A 12811-nucleotide genomic window follows, 5' to 3' on the forward strand; every position below is an offset into this window, starting at 1 on the left:
AAAGTCATTTTGTGCGTCACAGATTTATGTTAAAGCAAGCTCTGTCTGTACTTGAAAGAGAAGAAGTGAATATTATTTTTTACCCTAGGTCTTTTCTGAGTGTTTGGGTTGGGCCCTGGAGGCCTGGGCTCCCATCCTAGCTCTGCTCTTTATTCTCTCTGTGACTTTGGTTAAATCACTCAGCCTCCCTGGGCCTCATTTTCCTCAGCTTTAAATCAGGGGATTGGACTAGATGAGGGGCCCTTAGCCTGGGGTCCGTGGAGAGATTTCAGGGGTTTAAACATATTTTGATAACTCTTTCAGTGTAATTGGTTTCCCTTATAATCGTATGTATGAAAGGGTCCATCCTTAGGCTTCCCTGGACACTGCCCAAGGCATCTAGGACCCCCAAAATGTGAAAAATCCTCAACTCTGACCAGATCCTCCCTTCCTTTTTCAGACTGTGGCCTCGTTCAGTTCTGCTTGCCTCCTGCTGTAAAGTGGTTAATGGCATAACTTGTCCCTCTCCACACCCACTCCCCGAAAAAGAGAGACTCTGTTGTCTAGACCATCTGTCCTTCTCAGCTGCTCTGCATCCTTATCATGATCATTGACCATCTCCCAGCTCATTCTCCCTCCTTTCTCAAGGAGTTCAGTCCCTGCCTTACAGTCTTCCTCTCACTTCAACCTTTGCTCTAATACTTGGACTTAAATATGCACATTGTTGTCATCTCAGACTTTGTGCCTCCACTCCCATGACCTACTTGTTCCCTCCGTCTTGGTCATCAGATGGCCCTTCTCTTGATTTCACCCACCAGTACACTGCTTCCATGATGCAGACATCTGAAATTCTTCTTGCTTTCATGACTTTCCTGTCCCTCCATCTCTCTTCACCCTGCTTGTCCTAACCTCCAGTCCCACAACCCTTTCCTGTTCTCCCCGGCCATCAGTCCTACTCTAGCCTCACTTCTCTCCTTCTACAGTCAACTCTGGGGTTGACTAGTCCAACCTTGCCCCAAGTTACCCTTGAATCCCTTCCCCCTCTGCCCTCCCACCTCATGTGCCTTGCCATGACACATCCCTGGGTTACACACAGCATCTGCCTTCTGTGTTCTAATGCCAGCTGAGACCACTGCAAATTCAGGTCTTCAGTACTGTGTGGCAATCACTTTATTCTTCCATGACTGGCTCTGTCACATGCCTGAGCAACTATTCCAAACTTCTTTTCTCTTCAAGCCCCCTATATTACCTGCCTGTGTGTCAGCATGAGTCCTGACCTCTTACTTTGCTGACAAAATGACAGTTGTTAGATCCCTCTTCACCTGTTGACCACACTTCCCTCCCTTGCTCCAAGCTCTGGGGAAGGATTGGCCCTTCTCTGTGCCCAGACCAACTTGTGTTTCTGCCTTCAATCTCAGTTCCACTTGGAGATTGCCCCTTCTATAATTTCCTCCTTTTTCTATAATTTTCCATCTCTTCTTTACCATTGTCTCCTCCCCTGCTGCCCACTATGTGCCTGAGTCTCCATCATCCTTATAAGCCTTCACTCACCTCTAACATCCCCTGAAGCTACTGCTCTTCTTCATCAACCAGACTGAGAGTTGTTTTTCCATATTACCTCTACATGCTCACACACACCCCCACCCCGCCCCCCGCCGCTGAGTTCTCAGTTTCTTGCAATCTCCACTCTAACCCTGCTGCTCCAAGGATACCAGCCATCTCTCAAGTCCTAAATCCAAGGCCCTCTTCCTAGTCCTCCTTCTCCGTGGCCTTTTCGGAACATTTGACAATGCTGATCCCTCCTTCCTTATGGATAGTCTCTCTTCCCTGGATTTTCATGACACTGCTGCCTCCTAGCAGTGACTTTGTCTGTGACTTTGTCTGTTCCTTCTCATTCTCTTGCTAGATCATTATCCATCTCCCACGAAATAAGCACTAATGTCCCCCAAAGAGCTCTCCTGTTCTGTCTTTTCCCCTTCTGTGCTTTCACTCATTAATCTCATGAGCTCAGTTGTCTCTATGGAGATGATGCCCAAATCTGTATATAGCCACCTTCACTCTCCTGAACATCGACCTTGTGCTGCCAGGTGTCCGCTAAACATCATTGACCACATGGTCCATCGGCATCTCAAACTCAGCATGTCTGCAATAAAACTCATTTTCTTTCCCAGAAAACTTGGCCTCTCCACACTTCCCATTCTTGTTGAGGGCACCACCATCCTTCTAGTAATCCAGAGCCACATCTCAGAGTTAACCTTGACTTTTCTCTCTACTCACCTTCTATAGCCACTTAGTTGCCAGGGCTTCCAGATTCTGCCTCCACATCCCTCACATCCACCCCTTTCTTCCATTCCCACAGCAGATACCCTGATCACCTCTCAAATGAACTATTGCAACAGCTTCCTCATTGGTCTGCCTGCTTCCCATCTCTCTCGCATCCAACCTGTTGTTCACTCAGCAGCCAAAATAATCTGGGAGAAAATACACCCTCCTGCCCTTTAAAGCCTTTCACAATCGGGCCTCCACCTACCTTTCATTAAAGAGTGAGCTCCTTCGGGACAAGGATTGTCTTTGGCCCTTTTTTTTAAATCCCCAGCACTGAGCACATTGCCTGGCACATAGTAGGTGCTTAATAAACGCTTATTGTTCATTGACTTTGTAGCTATGTGCACGCTCTCCACACTGCAGCCATTCTGTCCTACTTTCCCCTCTCTGCCGTTACAGAGGCTGTTCCCCAGCATGTGATACCCTTCCTGATTTCCACCTCTTGTTTTCCTTCCCACTGTTACCAGTTGCTTGGAGATTGGCCAGAAACATCTACAAGAATGAACTTTAATAACTTTAAAGTATGCTACTTTATTTCGTTTAGCCCCTCAGTAAAAGAATTCAACACTTCAAAGCTAGGCAACAAAGCATCCATTTGAAAAGCAAATGAATGTAACTGTTTCTGGTTACTCTCTTCCTAGAAGGGTTTGGTTATGGGGATTCAAGGCCTATACCCTGTCTTTACAACCTTTTGTTATACTAGTCCCCTTAAGGATTCTCCCTACCTTTTCTGTCCTTCACTATACCAGCTGCCCCATCCATGCTTTTTCCCATATCTAGAATAGACTTCCTGTGTCCCCCATCTCCATTTGCAAAGTCTTCCCTTCCTTGAAGATTCAACTCGTGTACTTTCTCTATAAAGCTTTCTCTGGCTTGCACCTTCCACTGCCAAGACAAAAATCAATCTCTCCTTCCTCACATCTCATAGCATTTTGCCTGGGTCTTTTTGCCCCCCCCCCCCCACTTATTCCATTCTTCTTTGTACATAGTTATTTGTGTTTCTCTTTATTAGATTGTAAGTTCCTTGAGAGCAGGGACTGCCATATCCATGTTTGTATCATCCATGCCTACCCCACAGTAGGTTTTTAATAAATGTTTTTGGGGGTTTCTAAACTTTAGAAATTAGGAGGAAGTCAGGATTGGTCATAGAAGCCATGTTGCTAATGGTATCTTAGAAATTTTCAAAATCATTAATGATTTAGTATTATTTCTCAGGGTTGAGTTTTGAGGAGGGGAAACTGAGGAAAACAATATAGTAAGTGTTCTCCTTCTGTACTTTCACTCATTAATCTCATCAGCTCAGTTGTCTCTATGGAGATGATGCCCAGATCTGTATATAGCCATCTTTACTCTCCTAAACATCAGCCTTGTATTGCCAGGTGTCCGCTAAACATCATTGACTGCATGGCCCATCAGCACCTCAAACTCAACATGTCTGCAATAAAACTCATATTCCTGCCAGGTAGAAAAAGTTTCAAATTATTTATGGAAAAGGGGACTATACTTTGGTCAGTCTGTCCTTCTCCTTCTGCTTCTGGTCACCCACCTCAGTACCCTAGAAAGGCTTCATGTAGTCTCCCTCCTTTTTCAGGTGTGGGAATTGGTGTTGTTCATGCTGGTTATGAAAGACGGCTGGCCCATCACCTGGGAGCCCACAGTACACCCTCCATCCTAGGAATTATAAATGGGAAAATCTCATTCTTTCACAATGCAGTTGTTCGAGAGAATCTTCGACAGTTTGTGGAGAGCCTCATTCCAGGAAACTTGGTGGAGAAGGTGGGTTTCACAAGGGATTGATCCCAAAGAACATGCAAGCCAGAAAAGCCTTTCTTTGTGGGGGAGGGGGGCCAGGGTGCTGAGTCCATTCGTTGCCTGAGCCTTTGCAGATTTAAGTTTCATGTTAGATTGGGCAATAAACAAAGTAATTAGTTAAACTAAGTCACTTGTGTGTGAAGGGAAGCTAACTAAGCACAGGTGTGGAGAATGAACTAATTAATGATATTAGCTGCTTTTCAAGTGTATGTTATCCTACATTGAGTTGACCCTATAATGAATGATCAGATTGTGGGATCCACAGCAGTTGGGTTAGAAACAGTGATTGCTGAGACATGATAACTCTGTGGAAGGAGCAGAATTCTCTCTGCATCAGATAAAACTACTTTGACAAAACTCACCCCATTCCATCGCCTTGCTTCATTCAGCTTACATGCTGCCCTTACAGATTTCCCCACCTTTGATCGAACTCTTCACTCCCTGTACACAGATCATGTTCCTCCTCGTCTCTCCCTGTTCACATCCTGCCCGTTTTTCAAGGTCACCCAGTTTTTGCCCTCTCTCCCATGACAGCCTTCATCTGCCATGATCTCTTCCCTCCACTAAACCATTTGTTCAGACCTTTCTTACACACTTACCCACACTACCTTGTATTACCATTTTTTGTGTCCTGTGCTGTCTGTCCTTGGAGTGCAAACTCCCCAAGAGCAAGAAAGAACCTTGTCTTGTCTCTCTCTCTCTCACTCACTCTCCCTCTCATTCTCAGCCTCTCTCAGCCCCTGGCCCAGTGACTGTTTTACAGTAGTCCCTTATTCATTAATTGTTGCATTAAATTGAGAACTTTTGACAAGTGGGAAAATTCTCCTGTTTTCTTCTGAAGGGTTTGTCCTTTATATTAACAAAAGAAAATACAGTAGGTAGATCCTACTATTTTCATTACATTCTCTCAGCACAGTTCTCAGGGAGTCATGCCTAGAAGGAAGAAATGGAATGATTATGATGAGAAAAATGTCAGTTCAAAAACATTGATTCAGCACCTACTCTGCGTGTGTCAATCCCAAGAATTGGTGAAGGAACTGTCTGGATGAGGTAGACAGTCAGAGGAGCACAGCTTGGATCAGCATCACTGTGGGTCCTCAGGCTGAGGCTGCACACCCTTTGTCTGTGTGTGACGTTGTTGTGTGATGGGGCTGGAGGCATCTTCCCTAGCTGACATCCTGTGGCAGAAATGACTCAATCCTTGCCTTCATGTTACTTAGAGTCCAGTTGGGGTCTAGCATGTGTGCACGTGCGCATAGGTGCGCGCACACACATACCCCTATCCTACTGTGCCCATAGGGTAATGGAAGAGAAGAGATCTTAGCATTTGAACTGCTTAAAGACTGGGCAGATTTTGGAATCTGGAACCCCACTTTGTTTGGGTTTTTAAATCACCCCCTCATGGAGAAGGTGGGTTTCACAAGGGATTGATCCCAAAGAACATGCAAGCCAGAAAAGACTTTCTTTGTGGGGGGTGGGGGGGCAGGGTGCCTTTTGGGCACAAGCCATTTAGACAGCAGCTTATACAATTGTATAGAGTACTGTGTAGAGACCAAGGGGTATAGGAGGGTTGGAACTTTTAAAAAATACTGTTAAAATGTCACCTTTTCTAAAAAAGCAAAATATTACCTTTTAAAAGAAGAACCAGATATTATCTTACACAAGGATTAGTTTGAAAAGACGGAATGTTTAGTCTGAAGAGGGGGATACTGGAGGGGAGGAGGTGGCAGATCTTATCTTCAGCTTCTTAAAGAGCTGTCACTTGGGACCAGACTTGCTCCGCTCCACCCTAGGGGACACAGCTAAACACAATAAGGCTGAGAGTTGGGGGTGGGGGGACATGACACTAAGTTGCAAAGAGGTAATTTTTAACTCAATATAAAGAAAAACTTGTAACATTGAGAAATCTTCAGAAGTGAAATGTAGGCCCTTCATTGGAAGCTGAATAACCCCTTATCTGGGACAGCATAGAGGGAAGTGCCTGTTCAGAGTTGGGCTGGACTCTGGGGCCTCTTTGGTCCCTTCCAGCTTTGGGCTTCTGAGTTGGCACCAAATATTGCTCATTATAACAAACTTGTCAGAGGGATATAGAGGGAGGTCTGAATGTGCAAAGCTTTGCTCTTCATTCCTGTCACCTCCCACCAAACTGACATGCTTTATTTTAGAAACATTCTTGTCATTAATCAGGTTCCCTTTCCCTTTTTTTAGGAATTTTGTGCATGCTGAATAAATGCCTTCATAGAAAAAGGAATTAGAGAAAGAAGCAAAGTTCGGTGACATGACCAATAATTGTTCTGGAAAGGATTATGATTTTAAAATGATTTTACAAGATCCCGGCTTCTTTAAATAGCTGTAGTAGTAAGAGGGAAAGATCTGTTGGCTACATTTTCACAACTCTTTTAAACATACTTAAAATTTTTTCTCCTTTCAAGACCACTATCAAGGATTCAAGATCAAAACAAACATCTAATTTTCTTTTTTTTCCTCTAATTTTAAGGTCACCGATAAAAATTACATCCGATTTCTCTCTGGCTGGCAGCAAGAAAACAAGCCTCACGTCCTTCTGTTTGACCACATGCCACTGGCACCATTGCTGTACAAGGTACATTCTGTGCCACCACCAGGCTTAGCGAAAGGAGGAGTCTGTGTAGTGAGACTGAGCCAGGGTGTCCTTGTAGTCAATGCCAGCTGATCCCTGGGGAACGTGGGAAGATTGGAGATCTGCAATTTCCTCGTCACTTCCTTTTCTTCTGATTGTCTTATTTCAATGAGTTGTGGGTCCATTCAAAGATTTTCAAGTTGAAAAATATGGCCACCAATATTCCTAGCTTTGTTCTAGTTTTGCTTGATTTGTATGTTTTCTTTACACAGATGCTAAGAACCTGAGCTTTAGGGTTGGCTGGGTCAAAACATTGTGACCTGGGAAAGATGGACAGAAAACTAATAACAAAAGAGTTAGCAAGGTTATGGCCTCCCCAAAGAACCCAAGGGCCTGAATCTGGAGTAATAAAAATGAATAGGAAGTTCCGTAGAGGTTACTTGGTCCCCAGGCCAAAAGAAAGCAAGATGATTCTGTGCCTTGTTTGTGAACAGGAGTTCAGTTTGCCCTTACTTCTGTGTCTGGCACACTGAGCTAATGGAAACCTAGTGGGGCTTTAAACGCCGTGCAGCAAGGGGAGCAATTCCAGGTCTGATTTCAGATGGAGAACTTAACTGTTCGCTTCCCCTTTTTCCTGTCATACCCCACCAGTTGATCGCTTTTGCCTACAAGGATTACTTGTCATTTGGATACGTATATGTCGGCTTAAGAGGGACTCAAGAGATGACAAGTCAATACAATGTCAACATCTACACTCCTACCATGTTGGTCTTCAAGGAACATATAGACAAGCCAGCTGATGTTGTACAGGTACAGGTGGTAGTGGTGGTTGTGTCGTGACCAACTCTTCATGATCCCATTTGGGGTTTTCTTGGCAGAGGTACTGGGGGTGGTTTGCCATTTCCTTCTCCAGCTCATTTTACAGATGAGGAAACTGAGGCAAACAGGTTTCAGTGACTTGCCCAGGGCCACACAACTAGCAAGTGTCCAAGGCCAGACTTGGGATGAGTCTTCCTGACTCCAGGACCGGTGCTTTATCCTCTGCACCACCTAGCTGCCTACATATAGGTACATAGAGGTTTCATTTTGTCCAGAGGCCCTCTGATTGTCAACTAGAGGCTCAGGTGATGTGAATATTGAAACCAGATATAGCATGTGAGGAGGAGAGAGCAAACCTCTTTGAAATTTTGCCTTTATAAGGAAATAAAGATTTAATCATAGTCTTAACTTCACAGTTACCTGTATTTAATCTGGCTTAATACTTAGTCCTTAAGAAAACTTAAACTACATCAAAAATTCTCCTGCTAGAGAACTAGCTAGATCCTTGGACAGCTGTGCCCTCTTCATTCATTCCCTCTGGCTTCTTAAAGGAGATTAATCTGCGCAGTCCTGTACATGATTTCTAATTCAATTACTAATTCTCAACAAGTATGAGAATTGCCTTGCTTTACTTTTTACTGGTATTTCATATTCCTTGTGCCCTATAAACTGTAAAGTGCTCTATAAGTATGAATTGTTCTTAATGTTTATGCCTAGTGATACGTAAAATTTTAAAACAGCCTTTTGTATAGCCAGCTCATTCAAGGGTTTTGTTCAAGAGCTTGCTTCTTCTTTGCGGGAAATACAGTGAACAAAATCCTTGATCTTTATACTATATATGTGCTATACTTCTTTCCATTGAGAGTTTGTAACAGAATCCAGAATTAGGAGCAAATCTAACAAGCCCATATTCCCAAAAGATCCAATATTCATAGAGACCACAAAAACCAGATTGGTATTCCTTAGATTTCTAACTACTGCACACCTTGCTGCATCCATCAGTCTGGCAGGAGGACATTTTCTCTGGTGAGCCACATGTCACTCAGAGCTTCCATTCTGGCCCTGAGCTGATCTTTGAGTCTCTCTGTCCTTGAGATCCCTTGCCTGTGAATGGACAGGCCTTGGAAAGCCTCTGCTCTCTGGTGCAGGAGAATGGAATAAAAGCCCACTGCTCTTTGGTTTGTTTCTCTAGGCTCGGGGTTTGAAGAAACAGACCATCGAAGATTTCGTCTCCCAAAACAAGTACCTCCTAGCGGCCAGGCTCACCAGCCAGAAGATGTTCCATGAGCTGTGCCCGGTAAAGAGGTCTCATCGCCAAAGGAAGTAAGATCTTGAGGCTTTTGCAGCTGAGGACTCAGGGAAGGGACCAAGGGAAGTCTCATATCTACTACCCCATCAGGCTTTTCCTGGCTTAGGGTGCAGGGCTCCATAGCTTTCACAGGATGTATGTGGTTTTAAAGAATTCAGATACAGTAGGAATAATGATCAGGGGTTCAAAAGCCAGGCATACAGAAAAAAGCTAAAACAATTGTGTGCACGTAGTCTGAAGGCTGAGGTGGGGTCACTTCTGTTGTCTCAAATTTGTGACTGATTGAATGGAGCACAGACTAAAGGTAGGCTAAGGAGAGAGGTAGTATTCTGAAAACGGTGAGCACTTAGTAAATGTTTGTCTAATTAAATTGACTTTAATTACCTAACTAGGATTCAATGATTTGAAAAAGATTATTAAATGTTGCGTTGGCTTTTGGCTCAAAGGAATGACTCGGCTTTGGAAAAATAGAACCTCTCTGGGGAAGCAGTGGGGAGTTAATAACCTTCTTTCATCAGTGTGAAATTTCCTGAATACAACCTGGATTCATACTGCAAAACCTGCTGACTTTTTGAGTGGGAAATTAATTTATTCAGCAAGTATTTATTAAGTACTTACTGTGTGTTAGACCCTGGGCCTACAAAGACAAAAGTCAGACAGTCCCTGTCCTCAAGGAGCTTAGATTCTATCAAGAACAAACTGCATATAAACTGATAAATAGATGCAAATGTACATACCAAAGTCATAGGGGAGGGTTTTCTGACAATGGGTGGGGCTCCTATAGGTGGTAGCTCTTGAGCTGGGCCCTTAGGCCCTCTTAGATCATGTAATTCAGATGCTATCTGGTTTCCTCACTGGTCATGGGCTCATGGGCCCAAGACTCACCTCCTGGAAGGTGGTTTTGCACATTGATTCCAGGACTGACCATGGCCTGCTTTCTCTTGGTGCTATGTAGGTACTGTGTGCTCTTGCTGATTCGGGAAGGAACAAAATCAAATCCAGATTTTGAAGCTTTCCTGTCGTTTGCATTGGCGAACAGCCAGGACACAGTGAGGTTTGTGCATGTCTACAGCAACCGGCAGCAGGAGTTTGCCAACACTTTGCTACCCAGCAGTGAAACATTTCAGGGGAAATCTGCGGTGAGTCAAGTGGGGCATTGACTAGTCAGAGGTGTGCTGGGTTCCCATGGTTTAGGGATCATATTTTAGGAAACCCTTAAGACCTCACCCTTCATCATCTCACCATCCTCTCTGACTACCCCAAGCCTTAGTTATAGAGGCCTTGGCCCATGAGAAACTTTTTCCATACCAATAGGGAAGGAAGGGCATTAGCCCCTCTCTCCATAGAGCCTCATCACCACTCCTCTTGATAAAACCTTTCTTCTGTCACTAGGCCTTAGAGATTTTCTCCCCACTTTCCTTCTACTCTCCTGTTTGTGCATTAGCAACAAGTTCCTGCCATAGAGACCTAGAATCCCAGAGCTGGAGTAGACATTGAAGGGGAGTATCACGTCCAACCTGCCACAGGGACAAGAATCCTAGCAAGGGGTAGAGCCTCTGTTTCAAGAGCTTGAGAAGGTGGAAACCCTCCCTGTGCAGGACAGCCCACTCCATCGTGGACAACACCTCCCCATGTTCCCAGTTCATGTCAGGCAGAGGGAAGAACCCCCCTTTCCACATAGGGGCTATATGTTCCTTAGCAGCCTTCTGTATGGTTTGAGTGCTTTATTGTGGTACTTGTGTGAAATCCTTTCCCAAATCCTGAGCTTCCCTGCTCTTGTCTCAGAGACCCCAGAAATGACATCTCTAGGACAGACAGAACAGAGCAGCTGGCTCTTGTCTGATCCTGCCCACATTCTTGACAGAAGGATGAGAAAATATTTTTCTTTTGCCTTTTATCTTTTGAGAACCCATATGACATAATTGCCCTTAGCTGGTTTTTCCAGCACCTCCCCAAAGAAGCAGGTTGTCATCATCATAGCTGAGACTTCCTTTTTTCTTTTGGTTGTGGCTCAGGTTTCTATCTTAGAAAGGCGTAACACAGCTGGGAAGGTGGTGTACAAAACTCTGGAAAATCCCTGGACTGGAAGCGAGAAGGATAAGTTTATCCTTCTGGGCTATCTGGATCAGCTACGAAGAGACCCAGCTCTTCTTTCCTCGGAGGCCATCTTACTTGATCTGGTGGATGAACTTGCTCCTGTAAGCATCACTGGCCCCTGATAATTCATGTGAAATAACTCTCAGTGTGTTAGCACTACAAAGATTTCCAGAATACCCTCTCCACAGCAACCCTGTTAGGTAGCTAATGTGAAGATTATTACCCTCATTTCAACAATGGGGAAATGGAAGCTTGCCAAGGTACAAGCTTCCTCATAGCCAAGCAGCTAGGCAGTGTCAGAGCCAGCTTTCCAGTAGTCTCCTCTACCCTACTACTTCCCAGAGCTCACAGAAGACTGGGTTCATCCTGTTCTCATGATCATAATTGTAGCAAGGGTCAATGGGAAGGTGGAGCAAGGGCTCCATATTAGGAAAGGAGACTGCTAATGCAGCAAGTTTGTTAATAGTTGGTGGCCGCTGTGCTGAGGCCAAAGAGCCTTTGGCTTCTTTCTGAGCTTAGAATGTGGAAGAACAACTCTGTACTTGGCATTTGGGCTACAGTCTTTCAGAAACAATTTATTCATATACAAACATTCCTGCTCAGAGAGAGGTCCAGTCAAGTAATTTCTCTTGCTCATTGGAATTCTCTCTCCCAAGCACTTTCCACTTAGATTTTCTAGTAACTCTAAAACAAAAGATAAAATTCCATAGCAAAATAAAATAAAAGTACCTAGCTTAAGGTTAGATTTTGCTGGGTTGTTGGGTTTTTGGTTTTTTTTTACCATTCAGAATAATAGTAATATCATGGTTGGTACAAACTTGGAGAAACAGCATCCTTAAACCAATCATCTCCTCTTTAACGATTCCCCTTTCATTCTCGTGAGAGGTAAGCAGAGAGATACTTCTTAATTTAATTAAATAGAAATTTTCACCCTTAGCCAACCTAGCCAACTGTTAGCCATAAACAACAAGTCTTGTTTCAGAAAATCAAAATTCTGCCTCTCTGCCCCCCCCACCACCACCACCCCAAGGAAATTGAGTCTTCTGTTCAAAGAATACTGGTTAGGTCTTTAACTGAAGTGAAACCAAAGACTTCCAACTAGAATGCCATCCTCAGTATTATTCCATAATATCTGACACAGCTGCGGCCTTAGCGCTGTGCGTCCGTCAGAAGAAGCACAATCACCATCTAATTTCTTGTTCTTTCCTTTGAAATTAGGTGTTTTTCCTCCGATGGATATACTCCACTTCTGAATACTTCTCAGACTTCTGGGACAGTGTCCTTCACAACAATTGGTAGGAAAGTTGTTTGTGTTGAATGATTGTTCCTGTGCTAATACCAACACTGCTTTTCTCAGGAAGAAACATTCCATCTTGCCATGATTTTTGAGAAGCACTTGTTGACATGGACAGGTGCGAGAACACTCAGGAGTTTTCAGGAGAGAGCAGGGCCTTTCCCTCTTGCTCAGTGGCCTAAGGGATAGATGTATAGTATTTAAGCAAATAGGCACCCAAATGTTTGTTGAATGATAAATTTCTGTTCTTGAATGATTATGGGTGGATCATGTTATCAAAAGACTGGAAAGAAATATGCAAGGCTGCTTCTACTTTGTCTCATCCCTAGCCTTCACAGAGGACTATACTGAAGTTGTCCTAGCCATGGATTTACAGAAAACCAGTCATATAGCCCATTCATTAACCTTTTTCAGTATCTAAACAAACCATTTTCATTGTAGGGAAGTTATTCCTGATGTTTAACTTCATCCTTTATCGAGTGCCTACTTCTTTTCATAGGTTTATACTTAATAAATTCTGCATATTGCTCCTGACGTCCAGAGTTCATGTCATGGCTACCTTTGAGTTAGAGGTTTG

At 43.9% G+C, this 12811-nt stretch overlaps 1 protein-coding gene across 3 annotated transcripts in view; it reads left to right on the top strand.

Moving 5' to 3' along the window:
• DNAJC16 (DnaJ heat shock protein family (Hsp40) member C16) overlaps positions 1 to 12811 on the top strand; it is a 35867-nt gene that overhangs the window by 15644 nt on the left and 7412 nt on the right. For 2 of the 3 annotated variants that reach the window (XM_036747248.1, XM_036747249.1), the window contains exons 5-11: positions 3896 to 4080; positions 6614 to 6718; positions 7367 to 7525; positions 8727 to 8857; positions 9799 to 9982; positions 10859 to 11041; positions 12159 to 12235. In XM_036747248.1, the coding sequence (XP_036603143.1) occupies positions 3896 to 4080; positions 6614 to 6718; positions 7367 to 7525; positions 8727 to 8857; positions 9799 to 9982; positions 10859 to 11041; positions 12159 to 12235 (1024 nt within the window). Of the gene's footprint in view, positions 1 to 3683; positions 3767 to 3895; positions 4081 to 6613; positions 6719 to 7366; positions 7526 to 8726; positions 8858 to 9798; positions 9983 to 10858; positions 11042 to 12158; positions 12236 to 12811 lie in introns of all 3 variants that reach the window. The other variant, XM_036747250.1, reaches the window with a different exon arrangement.

The sequence above is a fragment of the Trichosurus vulpecula genome, chromosome 2 (genome assembly GCF_011100635.1).
Source record: "Trichosurus vulpecula isolate mTriVul1 chromosome 2, mTriVul1.pri, whole genome shotgun sequence".
In the NCBI taxonomy this organism is placed as follows: domain Eukaryota; kingdom Metazoa; phylum Chordata; class Mammalia; order Diprotodontia; family Phalangeridae; genus Trichosurus; species Trichosurus vulpecula.